Source organism: Electrophorus electricus, chromosome 25 (assembly GCF_013358815.1).
Source record: "Electrophorus electricus isolate fEleEle1 chromosome 25, fEleEle1.pri, whole genome shotgun sequence".
Lineage (NCBI taxonomy): Eukaryota > Metazoa > Chordata > Actinopteri > Gymnotiformes > Gymnotidae > Electrophorus > Electrophorus electricus.
The window spans coordinates 5,986,000-6,008,499 of NC_049559.1; the positions used below are offsets into that span (position 1 = coordinate 5,986,000).

General features: G+C 42.7%; 1 protein-coding gene across 1 annotated transcript in view; it reads right to left on the minus strand.

The window, feature by feature from the left end:
- Positions 1-22,500, minus strand: part of kcnh3 (potassium voltage-gated channel, subfamily H (eag-related), member 3) — a 94,212-nt gene that overhangs the window by 26,063 nt on the left and 45,649 nt on the right. The window contains exons 2-7 of the mRNA XM_026995907.2: positions 9,123-9,356; positions 6,221-6,355; positions 4,433-4,572; positions 3,270-3,522; positions 1,512-1,669; positions 1,073-1,280 (exon numbers count right to left, since the gene is read on the minus strand). Coding sequence (XP_026851708.2) covers positions 1,073-1,280; positions 1,512-1,669; positions 3,270-3,522; positions 4,433-4,572; positions 6,221-6,355; positions 9,123-9,356 — 1,128 coding nt within the window. The remainder of the gene's footprint in view (positions 1-1,072; positions 1,281-1,511; positions 1,670-3,269; positions 3,523-4,432; positions 4,573-6,220; positions 6,356-9,122; positions 9,357-22,500) is intronic.

The window sequence follows — 22,500 nt, forward strand, 5'->3', positions numbered from 1 at the left end:
GAGAGAGAGAGAGAGAAAGAAAGTGAGCAGGTGAAGTATCCTGTGTAGTAAGGAGGAGGAACCCAGAGAGAGGCTCTTAATTTTTAATGCTAGATTGATCCACAGAGCTGCAGTACATTCATTGTGTTTCTCTCCATATAAAAACAGAAACCAAATCCAGCACTGAAACACTATATGCTAGTGCAATACAATTCTGGTTTCACTGTACTTTTTGATTGTATTCAATATTCAAATTTTTCATATTTCTTGTGTTTGTTTGTGTGCTGAATTTGAAGACTAATCAATTCATCGTACGCCACCTGTGACAGTTCGAGGATAAAGCCTGTGAAAAGCCTCTCCCACTTGGACACATACCACTGCTCCACTGCCGTTGGAAAAAGGAACAACTCCTGTCTTCTAAACTGGATGACCATGTAGTGGTCTTGTCCCTCCCTGCTCCCAGAGCCACAAACTGCCCTCTGTCGGTCTCTCTCTCCCTTTCTCAGAAGTACCGTACATGCTCTTCTCCTCGATCCCTCTTAATATTACATTTCAAAGAGGCACACAAAGTTATTTCCTTTTCAGGAAAAGATATGTTTGGTCCTCTGGAACACATACGAAAGGCAGTGCAATATGGACGCACGGCTATAGCAAGGCACAGCAGGGAAGGTTATTAGGCACATTCATTCAGTAGTGATGATGGTGAGAATGAAACATCTCTGATACTTACAAATGCGTAGAGAACGTGCTCTGTTACACAAAAGACCCTCAGACATGTGAAAACACATAATACCAACTCACCCTCTCTCTTCTGTGTCTTTCATACTGCTATATTCTAAGCCATATACCAATATACCAGTCATTATGCTAATAAACATGAGCTACACTGAGATGTATGTTATGTACTACACATATGAGTACTAGGGAATGTGGTCCTAAAACGATTTGACAAACTTATGACAAACTTAACCAAAGTTCTATATTTTAAAGTTAGAGGTACACATTCTTTCAAATTATCTAAGATTTTGTTTATCATTTCATTTATTCTTTTTTTGAAAAACATAACATCAGCATGCTAGCAAGAGGTGCTCACCAATGTCCCAGGATCCAGGGCTGTTGTTCTCGATCTCGCGGCGGCCAATGAAGTACCAAACACAAGCCATCCAGTGGGCCAGCAGCGCAAACATAGACATGAGCAGGGTGAGCACCACGGCACTGTACTGAGAGTAGCGCTCGAGCTTCTGTAGTAAGCGCAGGAGTCTTAACAACCGAACTGTCTTCAAGAGATGAACACCAAAGTACTGTAAACACAAAGAACACACACAAAATGAATCACGTACTACAATTAAACTACACGTAAGGCCATTGTACTGGGTCAGTTCCATTGTAAACATGTATGCTTGGTGTACCTCAAGGTTCAATGTTGGGTCCAGTACAAAATTGGTACTTTGTACATGCATGTGAGACCAGCACAGTTAAAAGGTTGGATCTACACTGCCTTTCACAGGCAGAGGCACAACTCACACACTCACCACGCTGACGTTAAACGCGTAGAGTAGGTCAAAGGGCAACGCAGCAATCAGGTCCACAAAGAGCCAGGTGGTCACGTAGTGCACGCAGATGGAACGAGCATCATACACCACCTGTCCTGACGTGCTCACGAATGTGGTGCGGAAGTTTAACACAATGTCTGCCATGGAGAGCACAATGTCAGCACGGGCACTTTGTTTTAGAGTCAGGTTCAGGTTCGCTGGATGTTTGAATATCATTCATTTAACTCTGTTAACACTGCTGGCAGGGAGCAATCAATGTTTGATAGTAGGGATAAGAGGGTTTCCTTTAAGCTCAAAGAAGGGTTTAAATAATGCATATCATAGTACATGATAAAACACACTGGAGTACATTACAAATGAGCTTAGAGTTGTGGGAAGTACCTTGTTACAGCTGAAACAACGTTAATTAACATTTCAGCACATTTCTGGTGGAACAATTCAGAAGCAGTTTTGGAGAAAATGTCTATTATTTCATCATAAATCTTTGGCTTAATGGAAAAATATTAGCAAACAAATCAGATTAAGTCAAGAAAATCACTGTTTGGCATGGCTGTGAGTTACAGTCTACAAATTAGATTTTGTGTTTTACTGGAGTAGAAACAAAGACTTAATGACAAATCATCCTTGCAAGGTAACTTCTAGTATGCTGGAGTTGATATTCTGACTTTTTTTTTTACAATTACTGAATACAGCAATTCAGCTGAGAGCAGCTATATGAAGCCCAGCTGCTTCTGGACTATAATAGATTCATGTCTGTCACTACCAATCATTTTTATAACCCAGTCTCCATTTCTTTTCCACTTCTCAGCACCAGAATGCCTAGCAGTACAGCAGGAATCAGAGCCCACCGCGAAGAACTCACCGTGCCCAGCTATCCCTTTAAGCTTATTCACATTCACCACAAGTCTAGTTTTACATTTGATTAGCAAATCTATTGCGCTCACTTTGTTTGCACAGAACACTACTGAAACTCTGATGGTGAATTAATGTGAACACAGCTGAAACTCTGATGGTGAATGAACACGAACACAGCTGAAACTGATGGTGAATGAACACAATCACTACTGAAACTCTTATGGTGAATGAACACTAACACAGCTGAAACTGATGGTGGATGAACACGAACACTACTGAAACTGATGGTGAATGAACACGAACACTACTGAAACTCTGATGGTGAATGAACACGAACACTACTGAAACTGATGGTGAATGAACACGAACACTACTGAAACTGATGCTGAATGAACACGAACACTACTGAAACTGATGCTGAATGAACACGAACACTACTGAAATTACTGTGGTGTCATTTGTGTCCACCTGGACATTTAGTTAAATTAGCATGAGATTTAGCTCTGCACAATAGAGAGGTTTAATTGAATGCAGAAGCTAAAACGTAGCTACAGGAGCTCTGTTAATGGAGCTAAAAGTCAGGTAGATTTAGTCTCTGGCTCTTAGGTTGTGAGACAGAAGGACTGGACTTTACTGTGTTCTCAAGTGAAAAACAATACAAGTCCTTTGATGACACAGTAGCGAACCAAAGACTATCAAACATGTGAGATGGTAGTAGTGTCTTCTTCAATCAGAAAAAGGATTGCTGTGTCTGAACTTGCTTCTGTAGACCTCTGCTATTATATTTGACAGAAATTCAAACAAAAAATAAATTGTTTGACAATATGTCCCTATTTAAGAATGTAAGTAACCTCATAATGTGTGCTGTAGGAAGTTCCTTACCTAGAATGAAAAGGATCTCCACCAAGATGTCACTCACACTTGGTGGACTCCTGGGGGCTGTGGCATCGTCCCGCCCGCCCACCACGGTGAAACAGACGTTATAGGGTACGGTGACCGCCACATAAAAGGTAGCTAACAGAATCAACCAATCCCAGCCAGCCTTGAAGGTACCGTAATGGAGAAGTATAAACCGAGACTTCTGAATAGCGGCTACTTTGTATTCTGGAATAGGTGGTTTCTCCCCAAACATGTTCTGAAAAGAGAGAGGTATTAATCAAACAATGCGAGCTACAGAAACAGGCGCTGAACACTTTCCCAGTTCTCTCTACTGCCTCTTTTACAAAGGTTTTTAGCAAGAAACCAATTTTTTTCATTTTTACTGACTTCAGACTTCAAACTGATATTGCAATGAAACATACTTTCACTTTTATTAAAATAAATAAATTCTGAACGCCTATTACTATCTACTTATATGAATGCATGAATACATGTCATGAACTATAGAGTGTGTATATCTTAAAGCAGTTATGAAGACATTCAAGCAGAAACCCATTTTCAAATGTTTAATAAAAAATGCATCTATTTGGTGTGTATTATTTTTAGGCTAAAAGGTTCAGAAGGAAGCGTATACCTTGCATGTAGCCGGTGTAACTCAAACCCTGCAAGGTCTGTCAATATTACTGCATGTCTAGTTAAACCTTCAATATTCCAGTTCTAGCCACACAGCATACATAAACACATTAGCTTCTCAAAACCAGGCTGCGAATCCTCTACCCTGAGGTGAGCTTGTGTAATCCCTAAGATGAAGTCTTAGAAATGAGCTTGTGGTATTGATCTGGATGTATATCTTACACTGCTATGGTGTGTGTGTGTGCGTGTTTGTGTACTCTACCTCAGAAACAGAGGAATGATTTTTAAACGAGTGTTTGGGAATAATTGGAACGGCTAGAAGTGAACGTGTTTAAAATGTGCGATGACTACTGTCAGATCTGGGATGAAATGCAGATTAGTGGTAAAAGTGGTGGGCCAAGAAAAACATATTGTGTTTAAAAATCGCTATTATTACTGCTTAGCTTGACATGAGTGGGAACGAGAGATCAGAGGTCCCCAAAAGCTGTCGTTCGGCTGCGTGGGGCGTGCCACGCCCTGGAGTGTTTCCTTACGTTGTTGAGCTTGAGCTTGGTCTTGTCCTGCTTCTGCAGGTGTCCTGAGAGCTGGTACAGCACAGCACGGCTGCGTCGACGGTTGGCGTTGAAGCCTTGCGGTCTCGGGACCTTATGAACCTCCAGGCCAGTCTCCTCATCTGAGCAGAAAGCAAGCTTTAATACAGTTGGCTTTTATTGGGTTCAGTCCAGTCTCATGGCACGATTTGTAAGCAGGAGGATCGCAAAACCGTTTCCCAGAATTTAAGCAGGCCAAGAGAAAGTCAAAACTGGCGAGAGCAAAGTTAATATATGATCTGATCGGGGATGTGGTCTTGGGAAACATCATCAGTTTGCTGGGAATGGAAGGACCGGTCTGTGCCTTGTTAGCCGCTGCTGTGCAGATTTTCTGCAGCAAGCATGCTTGAGTTATTGCAATGATTGAACAACTAATTCTGGTGGACATGCACCTTTAAGTACACAAAATATTATTTCTGAAACAGCCATTAATAGATAATTGAAAGGGCTGGGGTTATGCAACCAGCACCAACTAAGAACAAGAGTACAGCACCAAGGTTTTGGGTTTTTCTTCCTTAGAAGAGGAGTGATGGAGGCAGCTTGGTATACTGCACTGTCCTAGCTGCTACGGCGGTCTGGGCACGGCCCTCCTGCCCACTGCTGTCAGAGACATTCGGTTTTCAGCTGTGTTTTGAAGCCCATCACCCACAGCTTTGATTTCTTCCACTTGCCTGTGTTCTCCACCTGCTTAGACTCAATTCTGATTCATTAGACTCAGTTTACATTCACTTAAGACTCAGTTTGGATTGAATTCGACCTCAACCTCAAGGATGTAATTGGATTCCTTTTAAACATGGTCTAATAGGTTTGCTACATCGGTTTTAACAAGGTTAGCATCAGCTCATTACCCAACCAACAACACAGGATCGGGAGGTCCAAGCTAGCGGCTATTGGCTGCACCGGGGCTTCTCCGAGGTTTTTTTCTTTCTACCTTTCCAGTCATCTCTCTTTTGGTTCATTTCTATGATGTTCCTAAGGCGAGAAATGGTGTCAGGTTTCCAGTAAGATATATCACCACAGCACTACATGGAACGCTGACTTAGAAATGGCTATTCAAAATGTATGACTCAACAGTGTAACCCCATCAGGGACAGAGAAGGGGAGGGAGAGAGAGAGAGAGCCAGTAATGACACAGGAGGGACATAACAGGGGTTTCTAATGTGTGTGTGTGTGTGTGTGTGTGTGTGTGTGTGTGTGTGTGTGTGCACTCATGCATGTGCATGAGAGACAGCGCTGGGAGGAAGAATGAGTGCAGCCAAGGTGAAGCTCCCAGTCCTGAGGCTTGCTGAGCCAGAGCTAAGTCGGAGGTAACGGTCTCCGTCAGTGAGGTGCTGTGTATGTACAGTGTGCCTGCCTGCCCTGTTGAAGGTTACCGCTCTCCCTCAGCTCTATCTGTTACTGCAGAATTATTTCAAATACACAGCCTGAGGACTGAGTCTCCTCATGTGGTGTCAGGGAACACCGCAAATCACGTGAAGAGAAGAGCCCCTTGTTTTCCGTAACCAAATGATATCAGCAAAAACCACACGCTGGTTCCACAGAATTGCTGCGTGTGCTTATGACAACGGTGATAACGTCAGCGAGGAGCCGTGTGTGTATGCATGTAAAGGAACTTATCTGCTTGGGGCCAATGTGTAGGAACAGAGTGTTCTTGTATATTCATGTGTATGAGTGTGTGTTTGTGTTTGCATGTGCGCGTGTGTCACACAGGTAGAACACATGCATGCTCACCTGTCTCAGGGCACAGCTCTTCATCCTGGTCTTTTTTGTTGTCTGTAATGTCTTTATGTGATACCAGGAAGAGCACGACCTCTCCCTTTTCGTTCTTTATCGGCACGATATCCAGCAGACACCAGAACTGAGAACCTGCCAATCAGAGCCACGGACATCTCCTGAAACGGCTATTCATTAACACGGAGTGCAACAAAGGAGAACACACCGGTGGCTCGGCATTGGGAAATAAAAGAGTATTGTGGGATGCCTCTCCTCACTTGCTTTGCACGCGCACTTTAAATCGGTTCCAACTGTCCAAGGATATTCAGGTCTTCTTCTGTGCTGAGTCTCCGTGCATACCTTGAGTCCAATGTTTTGACAGAGCCAACCCCAATAACAACAAAATAAGGAGCACAGATGTGTGGGCATCTCAAGCTCAGTGAACTAAGAACTGCTAATTGACTTGTTACACGACATCAATAAGGAAAAACAGGCAGAAATGCTTCTTTGGCTTTCACGTTCAGTCTGCGTTCCAGTTATTCATGGTGGCAGTGGTGTTACCCAGGCTGGCTCTTTCGTGCTGCTTGTGCGTGGCTTTACAGACTGCTACCCAAAACCTGCCACTAGACCCAACACCCCTTTCACAATGTGCAGCTTCTTGTAGATATTCAGGGAATTTGGGATATTCTTGCAATGCTCAAGCGACGTTCTGATGGTTCGTAACCCTTCACAATGCCATCGTGGAATACCACTGCAACACGTGATGTGAAAGATGATGGAAAGAACAGAGTGAAAAAGAGAATTTGGAACACATAGACGGGAATCTTTATAAACCACATGAGCAGGCAGCTGGATTTGGACTGTGTTATCTCTAAATGAAGAGTTTTAAAGAACACACATTCTCTGCTGTACGGCAAATGCTTAATACAGACACACGGCTCGTAATGAAAGCTCTGTGTGTGTGGGGGGGGGTACCCTTGTGAGTCTTACACTAGCCAGCTTTTATGTACAAAAGTGCTTTCATCTTGGAAAATGCTGATGTGATTTGTCAAATCAAGTTTTTTGGTAATACAATATGAAGCACAAAATGAAATCCTAATTAAATTGACTTGCTCGTATGAAAGACTAGAACAATATAAAATCAGTGCACTTGACTAAAATGAACCAACAAATGGGAAAAGCAGTAGCCACTGAAAGACGTTTTATTTTTGGGTTTTTTTCAAATGGCAGATCACTACACAGACATAAACGAAAGGACAGGCTGACTAGTATAATAATTTAAAAAAAGCTTTGTCAGATTCAGCATGTAATACAGACGTCGCACAGCATAGCACATCCGCACTATAGCATAGCCACTGAATAGTCTAGCAAGTCTGTGGCTATGATCTGATATGCCCCCTATATCTGAACCCAGACATTACTGCAGAGAATGACTGCAGGCTGGCTTAGGAATCAAGCTGTCCAGTGACAGAGACTGAGAGGGTCAGCAGGGAAGAAGGGAGGCTGGGGCAGTCTTGAAAGACCATGGAAAAGGATTTTAACAGCCTTTTACTCGTACAGAGACCTGAACCGCCCAGGAGGGTGCACTCAAATGGCCTGTTCTCTCTGTATGTCCTCACTGCCTTGCGGTCTGCACTTAAACCAAGCAGCCATCTGGTGGATCAGGGCTGCATTAGTGCAAAATGAATGAGTTTTAGAAAACGGTTCTTGTACAGAGCTGGGCTGTAAAAGCAGGTAGCAGGAGCCACGCTGGCCAGTACAACTACAGTGGAGGAAATGGATAGAAAAATGAGTTAAGGGGACATGTTTACAACACCAAACACCTTCTGTGAAACTCAACATGTTACTTTTCCCAAAAACAGAAGAGGTTTTTTTTTTAAGGGATTTGCTGTGCTCTGTGCTGTGTTTGTGATTGAGATGTTTTTTTGATAAGTCCCTGAGTGGGGTTGCAAACCTACTCCACTACCAAAATCTCAGCAGAAGACAAATACCTGTTTGGTATTTCCAGATGCTAAAAATGAAAGCTTCAGGTCTTTAAAAAAATGTTATGCTTTGCTTGTTTTCATTGTTTATAAAGCACATCAAAATCAAATTATTTAAACCATTTAAGATAAAAAAAAGCAAACAAAACCGGAATTAACCACTGGTGTGTTGCCTGTCCATATTCACATATGTGCTCTCAGGTTACGCGGTCACTAGTTTGTTGCTGCGTTTTGCCACCCGAGGGTGGGTGATAATGCACAAAAAATTATATCCTGCATTCTCCACCGCTGGGGCTTGTGTGTAAAAGCCGAAGTGTTGCCATCAAGCTGATTTTCAGTTAGATTGAAACGAAAAACGATGCTGCAATGTGTTCAGAACAGCCAGACACGAGGAGTCCTTGCATTAAAGTGTTATGGTGCTGTGTGCACAGGCACCTGCCACGCCAGTTAGAACACAGAGGAAGGGTCTTACAAGCAATCTGGTCAAATAAATGTGTTTTCCAAGGCAAGCGTGGTACTGAATCGCTGTCAAACTGTTTGGGAAGACAGAAGATGAAGCTAAAATCAGGCAGCAGTAGGGGGAGTTTTCTGTTTACAACGTGCATGTTCTTCCACATCACAAACTCGGTATTCAGTAACACTAATCGATTCCTGCCTCCTAGCTTTAATCAGCTGGGTTATTGATTTCTGATTCTTTGGTCGAATTTGAAAATGTAGTCACTTCTAATCGGCTGGCGATGTTAGAATCTCATTAACCTTCTCATTATTTCTTGCTCTCTTTCTCTATCTCTGTCATTTTCTCTCAATTCAGTTAAATTAAGATTTACTGGCATGACTGTATCGTGCACAATCCCGCCAAAGAATGAAAAAGTACGGATTTACGCATAGAAGATGGTCAGGTTTTTAAAAAGTAACCGACTAATACAGGCTTCTCCCACCTCCTTTCTTGTAGAAGACCAGTTCAGTCTTGAATTCACGCCGATCATCCAGCGCGCTTTGGATCTGCGCTGTTAGCCGGTCACTGGTCTCGGGCCCGTACAGGAAGTTGCACGCGCAGCTCTTCTGCATGAGCTCGGCGCGGGCGTAGCCAGTCAGCTCGCAGAAGCCGTCCGAGCAGTAGACGATTGGATAGAGAGACTGCACCTGGGCATTCCCCAGCACGAAGTTGCTGTCTGTCAGGAGAGAAGGAGAGAAGGAGAAAGAGATGAGAGTGTTTAGCAATTTATTCATCAACAGCGAACAACACGCATAGCCATAGAATATCTCACAACTATTATGAACTGCAAATGGATTTTTTGTTAATATGTGAATAATTGGTAAGAGAACATGTTACCAGCATTTGTTGTACACTAAATCAGCAATCAAACAGCTACAGTCTACATTAGGCCTGCACTCTGGTCCCCCCACCCCCAGACGAGTGGAGCAGGAAACAGAGCCACAGCAGTGCCTGTGATGGGTGAGTGAGGACAAGCAGTAGCCTCGGCGGGAAAGCGCCGAGCCTGGCCAGACGGAACGCTGCACGGCTCTCCTGACACGCACGCAACCAGCAAGAGCAGGTCCTGCTCAGGTGGAGCAATGCTGGTAGACAGACAGGAAGAGACAGGGGGGGAATGAAGAGAGAGAGAGGGAGGGAGGGAGGGAGGGAGGGAGGGAGGGAGGGAAACAGATGGAAACTGAGATAGAGGGAAAGAGAGAGAGAGAGAGAGAGAGAGAGAGATTTTTCCGCATTGAAAAAAATAGCCATCAATTTCTGGAATTCGCTAAAAAGATAAAAAAAACAAACAGTAATCTCCACTGCTACTGCTTTAAGCCCTAAAGAGCCAGTAGAGGAACACTGAAACAAGTGCCCTCATTCAGCCGGCCCTGAAGCGCCACACTAAACACTCTAACAACAACATGGCAGACAGACAACCTCAGGACTACCTCATCCTTTCCATGAGACTTCTGCCCACACTAATCAGCACAAAAAGAAATCCACTTAAATTATTGAACTGAAATGACCAAAAGCCAGAGGAAAATTCAATGCCGTCTCTCCCTCCACGGTGAACACACAGTGGCAGATTATGTGAGCACAGTGACTAACAACAAACACAGAAGACCTGTGAGCAGGTACAGACTGAGGAACCACAGCCTGGCAGACACAGACACACCTGGCTGCCCAAACCACAGCATCTCTGTGCCCACTGTAGTCAAGCTTCAGTGGAGAGAGAGCTACGCTTCCTCACCACCTGTAGCCGACACACTCAGCTACGAGACACGTTCCACACCAGATTCCACACTCAGATGATCCCTTACTGCAGACCTTACTCAGAGAGAACAGAAAACCCACAACAGTCTGTATAAAATATATACATGCTTGCCACAGAGGGAAGAGACGAGTCATCAGTGATGCACATTAGTTCATATTGCTCTGTGCAGTACAGTTAATGTAACACACACTGTACCACTGTACCACTGTACAGGGTATATACTGTATATATATACACACACACACTGTACCACTGTACAGGGTATATACTGTATATGTATACACACACACACTGTACCACTGTACAGGGTATATACTGTATATGTATACACACACACACTGTACCACTGTACAGGGTATATACTGTATATGTATACACACACACACTGTACCACTGTACAGGGTATATACTGTATATGTATACACACACACACTGTACCACTAAACAGGGTATATACTGTATATATATACACACACACACTGTACCACTGTACAGGGTATATACTGTATATGTATACACACACACACTGTACCACTGTACAGGGTATATACTGTATATGTATACACACACACACTGTACCACTAAACAGGGTATATACTGTATATGTATACACACACACACACACACACTGTACTACTGTACAGGGTATATACTGTATATGTATACACACACACACTGTACCACTAAACAGGGTATATACTGTATATGTATACACACACACACACACACTGTACCGCTGTACAGGGTATATACTGTATATGTATACACACACACACTGTACCACTAAACAGGGTATATACTGTATATGTATACACACACACACACACACACTGTACCACTGTACAGGATATATACTGTATATGTATACACACACACACACACACACACACACACACACACACACACACACTGTACCACTGTACAGGGTATATACTGTATATATACACACACACACACACACACTGTACCACTAAACAGGGTATATACTGTATATGCTGCTGTCTACTTTTGTTCTTTATCTGTGTTTGTATATATTTTTTCTACTTGTTAGTTCTGTTTATGTAAATGCTTTGGAAATATAGTATAATTGTCATGCCAATAAAGTTCATTTAAATTGAAATTGAAATTAAATTGAAATAGATAGAGAGAGAAAATATACCTCTACTCCCACCTCTACTACAGAGACGGAATCGCATTTTCACCACAATTTATTGCCTCCTGTCTCTGCACAAATGTTAATCTACTGAACAATAGAGTTCTGTTATCATTTCCAAGGCATTCCGGTATAATCAGACGCTAATAGATTTAAAGTAGTAAGCAGCAGACTGCATAGGAACAGTGATGTCTGGGTTCACTGGAGATCCGTAATGAGATGGAGAGGGTGGGAGGGAAAGCTGCACTAATCAAGCTTGGCGGGGAGCGGCACAAAGACAGGATGTCAACACGGCACGCGGCACCTGTCTGCGAAAGAGAGGAGCGGAAGACAAAAGAGAGGGAGGGAGGGAGGGAGAGAGAGAGAGAGAGAGAGAGAGAGAGAGAGAGAGAGAGGGAGAGGGAGAGAGAGAGAGAGTGAGAGAGTGAGACGGAGAGAGAGAGAGAGAAAGGGGAGAGAGAGTGAGAGAGTGAGAGAGAGAGAGAGAGAGAGAGAGAGGAGAGAGAGAGAGAGAAAGGGAGAGAGAGAGAGAGAGCGAGGGGAGAGAGAGAGAGAGAAAGGGGAGAGAGAGAGAGCGAGGGAGAGAAAGAGAGAGAAAGGGGAGAGAGAGAGAGCGAGGGAGAGAGAGAGAGAGGGAGTGAGAGAGAGAGAGTGAGAGATGGAGAAAGAGAGAGAGAGAGAAAGAGAGAGAGAGAGGGAGAGAGAGAGAGAGAGGGAGAGAGAGAGAGAACAGAAGAGATGCCAAACACATTTGGGTGGAAATCGGAGTGAGTGAAAGCGACAGGTGTTGAGAGGTCAGTGAGAAACGTGAGTGGCAAGAGTAGGAAACCGTGAGCGCATCTGGAATACTACAAACCCTTGACACCATCTGGAATACTACAAACCCTTGAGACCATCGGGAATACTACAAACCTTTGAGACCTTCCTATTTTTCCTATCTTCTACCACTGCAGCATTGGTTTTGTTTGCCATGTATTGTTGCTGTAGCTCCCACATCAGGTGCAGTGCACAGGGAGCCATGCTGGAGTTTTGCTGTAGGAGCGAGTTGGTAAACAAAACACAAGACCTGTGCACATCGCGAGACGGAGGTCTCTACAAGCATGCTAGCTGGTGTGCTTAAGAAATATGAAAGGCACTCGGATGGGAATTTTGCCTTTCCGTGCCTGCTGTATGAATAGTACATTGGAAGAGTGTCACAAAACACGTCCTTGAAAGTACTAAACTTGCACTTTAAATTCCAAATCCCCTGCCCATGACCATGTTATATCTTAAAGACTGCTTGTGTATATATACTGCAGAACTCAATCTATAATTTACACTTTATCTTTCAGTTGGAAATACTGCCAGTGACTTTTAACATTGTTCAAAACCTTGCTTTCATCTCTCTCCTTCACTGATGAGTAATTTGTTCTGACCGTCCCCCACCGTCCACACACACATGCACACACATACACACACACACACACACACACAAGAGAGGCCCAAGGACTGATCCCTGGACAACTAACACCTTGGACAACCGCATCAACAAACTGAAATCTAGTGATATAGGAAATAAACCGTAAAAGAGCAATGTTGTTTATACCAATGACAGAAAAACAGGATGGGAGTGTGTCAGGATTTATCACATCAAATACCTCTAATAAGAGGAGGAGACTATGGGCACCAGAATCAGTTGTAAGGAGATCATTATGAACACATAAGAGGTCTGTCACAGTGGCATTCATGGTAAGAAAGCCAGATTGGACACATTCAACTAATCTGTTACTGGCTAAGAAAGATTGTAGTGGAACTGCCTACTACTCTTTCCAACAACTTGGCTATAAAGAGGAGAAATGGGTTGATATTGTTCAAATATAGCAGTATTGAAGGTCAGGTTTTTTGAGAACAGGTATAAAAGCAGACATTTTTAGGGCAGCTGGAATGGGACCAGAAGCAAGAGATGTGTTAATTCAGTGGTGGGTTAGCGTTGTAAATAACCGTGCGGCACTTTTTGAGGACAGAGTCAGTAGCAGGTTGACAGGAAGGTGAGCTAGATTTGGCTATCAGTTTAGTGATGAGGGCGGGCTCAGTGGTGGAGCTGGCAGGATAGCTGAATTGTGAGAAGTATAAGTAGCATGAGGCGTAGAGGCGGCAGAGGGGAGACGCTGGTAAATAGTGTTGACTTTGTCTAAGAGGATCCAAGAGGAATAAAATTGCTCAGCAGATCTGGGAGAATTAGCAGTTGGGGGCTGAAGAAATTTGTTGATGGTAGAAAATTAATTTGTGGTTTATGTCCCATACCACTGATGAGGTGAGGTAATAAATGAAGGGCATTCCTAGCAGCTCTGGTGATCTGCACATGATCCGAACGTTATAGAGTGAACAGACAGTTTTCTTATGAAGGCATATGTGATACTGACTTTAGGTTTCAGGGCATGAAGCTCAGTCATAAACCATGAAGACTGTGAGCAGGAGCCTAGTTTTTAATGGGGTAACCTGGTTACTCGAGCAATGTGTATTTCTTCTAGAAAATATTTATGACGTGATTATGGGGGGGGAAAAATAATAATAATACACAAAGTGCAGCACAAACAAGGTGAAAAATCAAATGACTCTGTAGTCCTCAAATGAAGCGGTTCCACAGAGCAGGACCCCCACATGAAAGCGGCCATGTTTAAAATAGTTTTACTACGTAATCTCCGAAACATCCAAGCCACTAGGTGTCAGTATAATGGCATGATGTGAAGCATAGAAAAAAACGTACTCATTGCTCCTTTAAATAAATCTGAAACATGCCATTGTGGAGAGCTAAGATTTATTCAGGACAGAAACAATGGATTTACCGTGAAGCAGAGAAATAGGGATATTAGTTATAGCTTTAATGAGTTTGTGATCAGAAATACCAGATCCAGAAAGAGATGTGATATGCAGACCAGTAGAGCAGATTAAGTGCCTTGTGTGACCACAAGAGTGTGTGGGAAAATCAACATGTTGTATCAAGCTAAAACAATTTAGTACAGACAAAATCTCACTTGTCAATGAGCAGCCAGTGAAATCACACCTGGAGGCAACCAGCTAGAGTAAATAATTCACAAAGCTCAGGCAGAGCAGTCTATGTAGATTTGGGTGGATGGTAAATTAACAGAACGAGCAGTGGGTTTAACACAGACAGTTTCACAGCTAAATATTCAAAAGTAGCATTATCATGGAACTTGCAGATGAGAACAATAAAAAGGCTTCCCATGAACCTCAGATAGCCCACCCTTTTCCCTGTGGATGGGGCTTAGCTAAAGAACTATAGGAGCAAATTAAATTGAGATGAGAAATAGTCACCATTTTAACTGGCCTGAGTGGTATTGCACATGGTCACGGTGAGTACTGAGCGATAAGACCATGGTAATTTGTCAGCCAGGCTTATGACTGAGCTTGAAGAGAAATGAGAAGGGAATCTTATTAGAAGTCTCAGTAGAAAACATTACTGTTGTGCTAATGTGCCTACTGACCACGTAAAAGAAAACGTTTTAAGCTCCCGAGGGCCTTTCACACTTTTTAGTGATGCAGAGATGAACCCTGACAGGATGGTCTCCCAACCTTGAACTCCAGCTAAAGTGTTGAGATCCTCAGGATGGAACCCTTGGACCGAATAATGGGGTTACAAATGGACATGTAAAATTAGATATGGACAATTTTTGACCTGACAAAGTTACATTCCATCTATGTAGACATTAGAGAACAAAATACTGAATAAATATATTCTATGGCACATTTAAGGAATCAGACATTAGTATGTGTGTGTGTGTGTGTGTGTGTGTGTGTGTGTGTGTATGCACACGTGTGTGTGTGGTTAATGCGATGAGCTGACTGTTGCTGGAATCTCTCCACAGGCCTCTGCTCCAATACCCCTGAGATGTTGTTTTTCTACAGAATGCTAATTAATGATTCTCTCTTCCCCTTGCTCTGTCTCTCTCTCTCTCTCTGTCTCTCTCTCTCTCTCTGTCTCTCTCTCTCTCTCTCTCTCTCTCTCTCTCTCTTCTCATCTCTCCCTGGTTCACTCAAGGCCTTTCACGTAACCTAAAAATCATCTCCAGAAATGCAGAGATTGTATATGACATAAGCAATAGCTCAACACTAATTGCTAGAAAGGTGTCGGATGTGACGCTGATTAACTGCGTCAGTAAATACATTAAATGCAGCACAACACACATGCAGGCACGCAAACACACACACATTAGAGGTTAACAGTGTGTTTTCTGCACAGGCACCTCTCAGTTCACCCAGTCCAGAAGTACCTGTGTCCTCTCTTTAACTCCCTTCTTTTCTACTGCATGTACCCCATCCTGTCTTCTTCAGACCTTTTCCACAGAAGCTAGATCTATTATTTCCTGGTTAACCTGTTTCATAAGCTGGTCTGGCCAGCTTCCCTGATGAAACGTGCGTGACAGCACAAAATGGCCGTTCCTCCTCTGGGCCGTCTGGGCTGCTAACGCTGGCACTATGGCGCCATTCTAGGTAACCGTTCCATGTTACGTAACATGTTCCTGTATGAATGTTTAAACAGAGCAGGGACCCACTGAACTGGTCCTCATGCCTCAGCCGGTCCCACCAGTGTGGCGTACTGTGCGAGAAGACGTCGTTTGCGTCAAAAACCCGAAAACGCCTCGGCTGTCAGGCACTGCAAAGCATAAAGGTATAAACGCATTTCTGGACAACGTAGGTGTGTTGTTTATCGTTCCACCAAGAAACAAACTTTAAAAAAAAGCTATCTAGCCATTTAGCAGACAGTCCACTGCTTGCAGAGCTAATCACTGGATTGAAGGGAATTTGTGAAATTCACAACATACCATGCTGGGTAAGAACTGTGTTTGAGGCACTAACTTGCTTCTCTGTTGAAATCTCTATGCTGTGGACGGAAGGACGAATGCAGGAAAGAGGAGTGGCATGTATGGCTTTGTTATACAAGAAAAACAAACCAACAGCCACGGAAGTGGAAGCGTATTTGGAACCAGTTTCACTGCCGCCTTATCTCGTTCCGCTTTTCAGCAGACGTGTACACAGACGCTTTCTCCCACAGCCTTAGCTAGCTCACTGAAGGAGAACCGTGGTTTAAATAAGTTTAAACACTGAGCAGCAGGTGGGACCAAATTGAATTCCTCGCTGGTTCGTCTGGGTTGCCTCTCCACCCTGCACACGGCGCTCGTCCACATTTCCATCGGCCACGTAAGCTTAAGGCCAGACAAGGTTTAAAACATAAAAATGTGGTGGACATGACAGGGTGACTACTCCAGGGCATTTAACAGAACAGGTGCCGCGATGACGTGCGTGCCGTTAAACACGCCACGCAAAAATAGCCAAACATCTGCCTTGTGCAAATGGACGCAGGGCTCTTTTATCATACCCAAACAGAGCTCCCATAAACACTACACAAAAAGCAATGGCCTTTGACTGGAAGTTTAATATGTCAGTCAAATCTATCAGTGTAGGTGACCCCAGAGCGCGTCAAGAACCTTAACCCTAACCCTAGATTTCATGGCCATAGACAAGTAAGCTTTCTTCATCAGACAGTAAAGGGTAAATAGACCATGTCTTGGGTAAATACTTGCCAGCTTAAAACACTGGCTATGTGTAAACTAGAAAAACAACTTTACATTTCAGGTGTGAAAATAACACGTTTCATAGCCCAGAGCGCTTCAGTTGAACTCCAGGTTGATCACCAAAGCCAGTGGCTGTTAAATCTTCTCCAACACTCACGGGTCATTAATTCCCATGCCGACAGCTTTTTCATTGACCTCAGACATTTTATAAGGAGAAATACCAACATTAGCGCTCCCAAGTTCTGCACAAGGGGATCTGTAAGTGCCCCAGTGTCTGACCCCGAAAACGCAGTTCACCAATTATTCAAAGCACTGGATGCAGGCTAACTGTAAATGTCAGTTGAATAGGCCGCCTTTATGACCCATATGGTAGAGAGATTGCATGAGGTGGCGTGGTGAGACCTTCTCCACCGCACGTTCATGATAATAGGGGCTGGCCTCGATTTCCCGACAATGGGGGTGCTTGGATCCTCCGGCCGCCTGAAACAGAACAGGGGAGGAGAGTGGCTATTTCAAGTAGAGGTCAATTGTTTTGACTGAAGAGACCAAATGGAAATAACACGGTTCAGATATGAGGGGGTCAGAAGCTTCCCTGAGAGACATTCAGACGCAATAGTGCAGTCATTCTGGTCCCTGGTAAAATGCACGGAGGGAACACTAGCTTCAGCTGGGGCGGCTGGGAGGGGGTGGCTTACAGGGAAAGGTTTCAGGAATTGGCAGGACTGAGCAGGACTAGAAGCTTCCTCAATCTTAATTAACATATACCATTTTGGATGAAGTGTGCCATAAGTTTCCAAAGCATCAGGACTTCTGTAAATTATTAAATTGTTTAAAATAATGTACTGCAAAATACATAAATAAACAACAAATCACTGGAAAATACATTATCAAATAATGTATTATTGAATGCCTACTGTAATTCCAAATAATTATTTAAATGGCAGTAATGAATCAATGAAAGACTATTCTGATGACTAGCTTTTCATATTTAATCCTAGAGAGGCCTGTGGACAATGTTATGTTTTTCAGTTTTCCAAATCCTGACATAACCAAGAACCTGTTTGGACTCTTTTGCTCAGGAAAGCGAATATTCTGCATTACGACCCAACCATTCTCGTCATTTCCACGGTTACGGTTCCTCCCTCTAGGATGGCGACAGTTTCCTCATGTTTTTGTTTGTCACAGTACGCCTCCCCGCCCCCCAAACGTCTGTGTGTGTGTGTGTGTGTGTGTGTGTGTGTCTATTGCCATGCACTCTCGTGTCGTTCACCTGATCCTAGTTGTGTGTAATTGTCATGTGTATATATAAGTCTCGTGTCTTATCGTTGAGGTTGTCGGTGTTTGAAACTATAGCCTGCCTGCCACATCTTGTTGTTATGTGTCATAATAAACGTCTGTGTCAACGTGCCTCGTCCTGCTTAAACCCTCCGAACGTCACATTGTTTTGGTTTTAGTTTCAGTGTTGCTGCAGGTACTGCCCTTCGTTGTTCTCAGGTGTTCCTCACTGTCGTATTTAATCCGTGCGCTCGACCTACAGCTGGTCGTTGGGTCATATGACTGTTGTTGTTCATATCGCTCCCGTCATAGTTTGGTGATGCTATCTGTCCGTTTACTTTCGTGTTCCTATCTGCTCGTGTCCTTTTAGTTATATGTTCTGGTTTTGTCTCGTTGTCTGACTGTTCTGGTTTCTCAACCTCTGACTGTTTCTTGGATGATTTTGGATTTGCCCTCATACGTCACTTTCCTCTGCGTTTTGTGTCTCTCACGGTTACACTAAAAATAATCCTCTATAGTTGTGCTGTAGAATGTTATCACTCTGTGTAAACGAAACACTCACAGTAGTATTTAATTAAACTCACTCCTAAAGGGATTGTTTTTAAATGCATCTTGAGGGCAAAAAAAAAAAAGGATACCGGAAAAGTATGTATAACGATGCTTTTGATTTAAAGGCAACACCTGTTCCATTTAAAAGAACTGTGATTCATAGAAGTTTACAAACAGATTGCAGACTGTACAGTGCACTTTGACTTGATTTTTCATAATGGTTTTATATTATCTTCATATTTACCACTGCATTATTGGTTACCACAATCTGTATTTTCCACCAAATAAAATAATGTTAAAAGTAAATCATTTTTTTATACTTCCTGGTATTCATATGAATTTTTGCCTATATGCTAGTGATGTCATTAATATTCATGCTAGCAGGCATGAATAACATCCCTGCACCCCTTCACGCATTTCAAAATAATTTGCAGATGTCACACATTGTTCTATGGAAATGAATGTTAATTTTGAAGTCATGTCTGACACCACCAGGCAGGTAGACAGGTGGAAAAAAGCCTGTACTTCCCGAGAGAGGAATTCAAGCACAAAACAGAATTCATAAGACCTTTGACTGAAGCCAAAAGATGAATCAGAGGTCATAGCACATGTGCAGGGAGGGAAAAGGTTAGTGAGACTTTCAAAACTCCTTGAACTCATACTGTGCACCAACTGTTTAAATAAGCTCACCACTTGTGTAATGTTGCATTGAGTGGTTCAAGTGCAACCGTAGTGATGTTTTTGATACACCGAAGCAAAGTACATCTAGACAACAGTCTGTATGCTTATGGTATCAGCAGAAGTACTATGTCAAGTAGTCTGTGGAGTAGCATGCGTCTGTGCAATACACCAAGTCAGAATAGTACAGCTTGTATGATAGAAGATATGAAGTGAGCACATGAACTGAATTAAATCATTCCATTAAACTGAATTAGACCATTCCTTTTTGTCCTTCTGAATGGGTTTCATTATTAGGGTTTGTGAGATTTACAACTGGATTCGCATTGATCTGCATGATACTACATTTTCTGTAATGGGTTGCTGGAAGCTGCATTTTCTCATACTGCATATAGCGGAGCTTTATTAGACTGCTGTGTGATGGTTTTCAGTAGCTGTAATGTTGAAGTTTTGTAAGATTCCTCAACTCAATCAGCCCATTAATCACAGACCACTGTGTACTCAGTCTCAACTGCAGGTTGGTATGTTTCTGGGTTTTAATGTGTTCTAACCCAAAGGGAGAGAAAAAAAAGCTCTCTGTGTGTTTGAACAGTGAAAACAGTGCACTCTACAGGTATAGCTTTTGATGGCTGAGTTGTACAGTTGTACTGTATAGAGTTAGTCTACACCTGAGGTCTGAGTGAGATGAATTGTCATTGAGGAAGCCTAAGCCAACCTAAGACAAACCTTGTCTTCAAGAGAGACCACGAGATCATGATATAGTGATGTGCTAGAACAACAGAATACATTGAAAAGAAAATTGTTAGTAAAACAACCTACACAAGATATTTATTCTATTCATCCACACAGCTTTGCTGTTGGCCAAGCTGGACGTTGGTAAATTAATAAGATATATAATAAGAATATGTCTCTGTCATGTAATTGCGAATCAGTTATGTCCTCAACACTACTCAGTATAACATCACTCCAACATCTGCATGCATTGTATAATTAACATAATGTTTAGATGTCTGGCCTGGGACACAGGACGTGATAAATGGAGCAGAGGATGTATGGCTCAGCAGGGGTCTGTGTCTCGCTGGGTTACAGCTCCATTCGTCTGAGCCACAAGCCAGAACTACACGACTGCATGGTTCTGCTGCTCAGCTGCAGAACACACACGCCCAACCACAGATAATGAACACACATACACCTACAATGACAGAAAATAAACACACACACCCCAATGACAAATAATACACACACACACACACACACACACACACAAACACACCCAACCACAGATAATGAACACACACGCGCACACGCGCACACACACACACACACACACACACACACACACACACACATATATATATATATATATATATATATATATATATATATATATATATATATATATATATATATATATATATATATATATGCTCCCTGCCTACTATGAATTTTACACATTGTATCAAGAGGAACAATACGCACATGGCATGCTGTTTGTAAATATATACAAATAACTGCACATGGTCCATAATGTTCCATAGCAAACATGAATACATACACAAGCAGTAAGAAAGATCCAATACTTTGGTCATAATTACCAGCAACATAAGCCTGAGCTACAACTACCCACTCACATACCCACACACAACCTTGCGTGTGTGTGTGTGTGTGTGTGTGTGTGTGTGTATTGTGTTACTCAGGAAGAGCCCTGTGATTCCACATATTGTTTTCTCCAAAATGTAAATAAGTCTATAAGGGTACTGGGAGAGAGCATAATCAGAGCAAGAACAGAGCTTCCATTAGCTTTAATCTGGCATGATGTGGGCTAGCTAAGAGAAGACAGGAGAGAGAAACTGACAATAGATAGAACAAAGAGATACAGACAGACACACACACACAGACAGATATACAGACAGACAGACACACACAGACAGACAGACAGATAGAGAGAGAGGGAGAGACAGACACAGAGATAGAGATGGATGTTACACAGCTATGATGGCCTGATGTAGTGGAGTTCACCAAGGAAATGGTAATTGAGGTTTGGCCACCTTGTACGGAGCCCAGTAGTCATCTGAAGAGCTTGTTTGGCTAAACATGTTCTTTAGGAACAGAAATGCTGCAGAAACTTAATTATATACCCAGTTTGATGGAATAAAGTTAAACAGCCATTCCTCTGCTCTCTCTCTCTCTCGCTCTCTCTTACTGCTCACCTCTTTCTCTCACTAACTGAACATTTTCAGTGGATTTTAAGGAGAAAACTGCCGTGCTCTCATTGCTTAATTTGCATTGCCTGCTAAATTATACAGGGGTTATATCAGAGATGTTACAGAAAGAAGTGAGAAATGAAAAATCAAAATGTGGATATGCCAAAAGTCAGAATGTACACATATATTCTTAAAAACAATAACCTGCAAACACACTGAAAACAGAAAAACGGAAAAACTCCAGGAAAAATGTTCCACAGAGCTGAAGCATTATTGGTGTGCTTGCACAGTCTTCAAACACCATGTTGTTTTAATTTGGGAGCAGATTATCTTACTTAGATGGGAAGTGTTTGTGAGGAAATTTGAGGGTTCTTACTGCACGCTTGCTTGCCTTCATTGGTGCAGGCTTTAGTGGCAAAACCTCCACTGATATATACAAGGATGCATTTATGCATGACGTTTGTATGTCATTTATGTTTTCTAATATCTTATGCTCTATGAGGATTTAGTGTGATAATGTCAGATCCCCGTGAACTCAGTTTGGGAATATTTGTGATGAGTGGGGCCAGATTAAAAGTTTTTGCATGGGCCATAAAATAGGCCAAAATGTCAAACCTGTTGGCAATTCGATACCC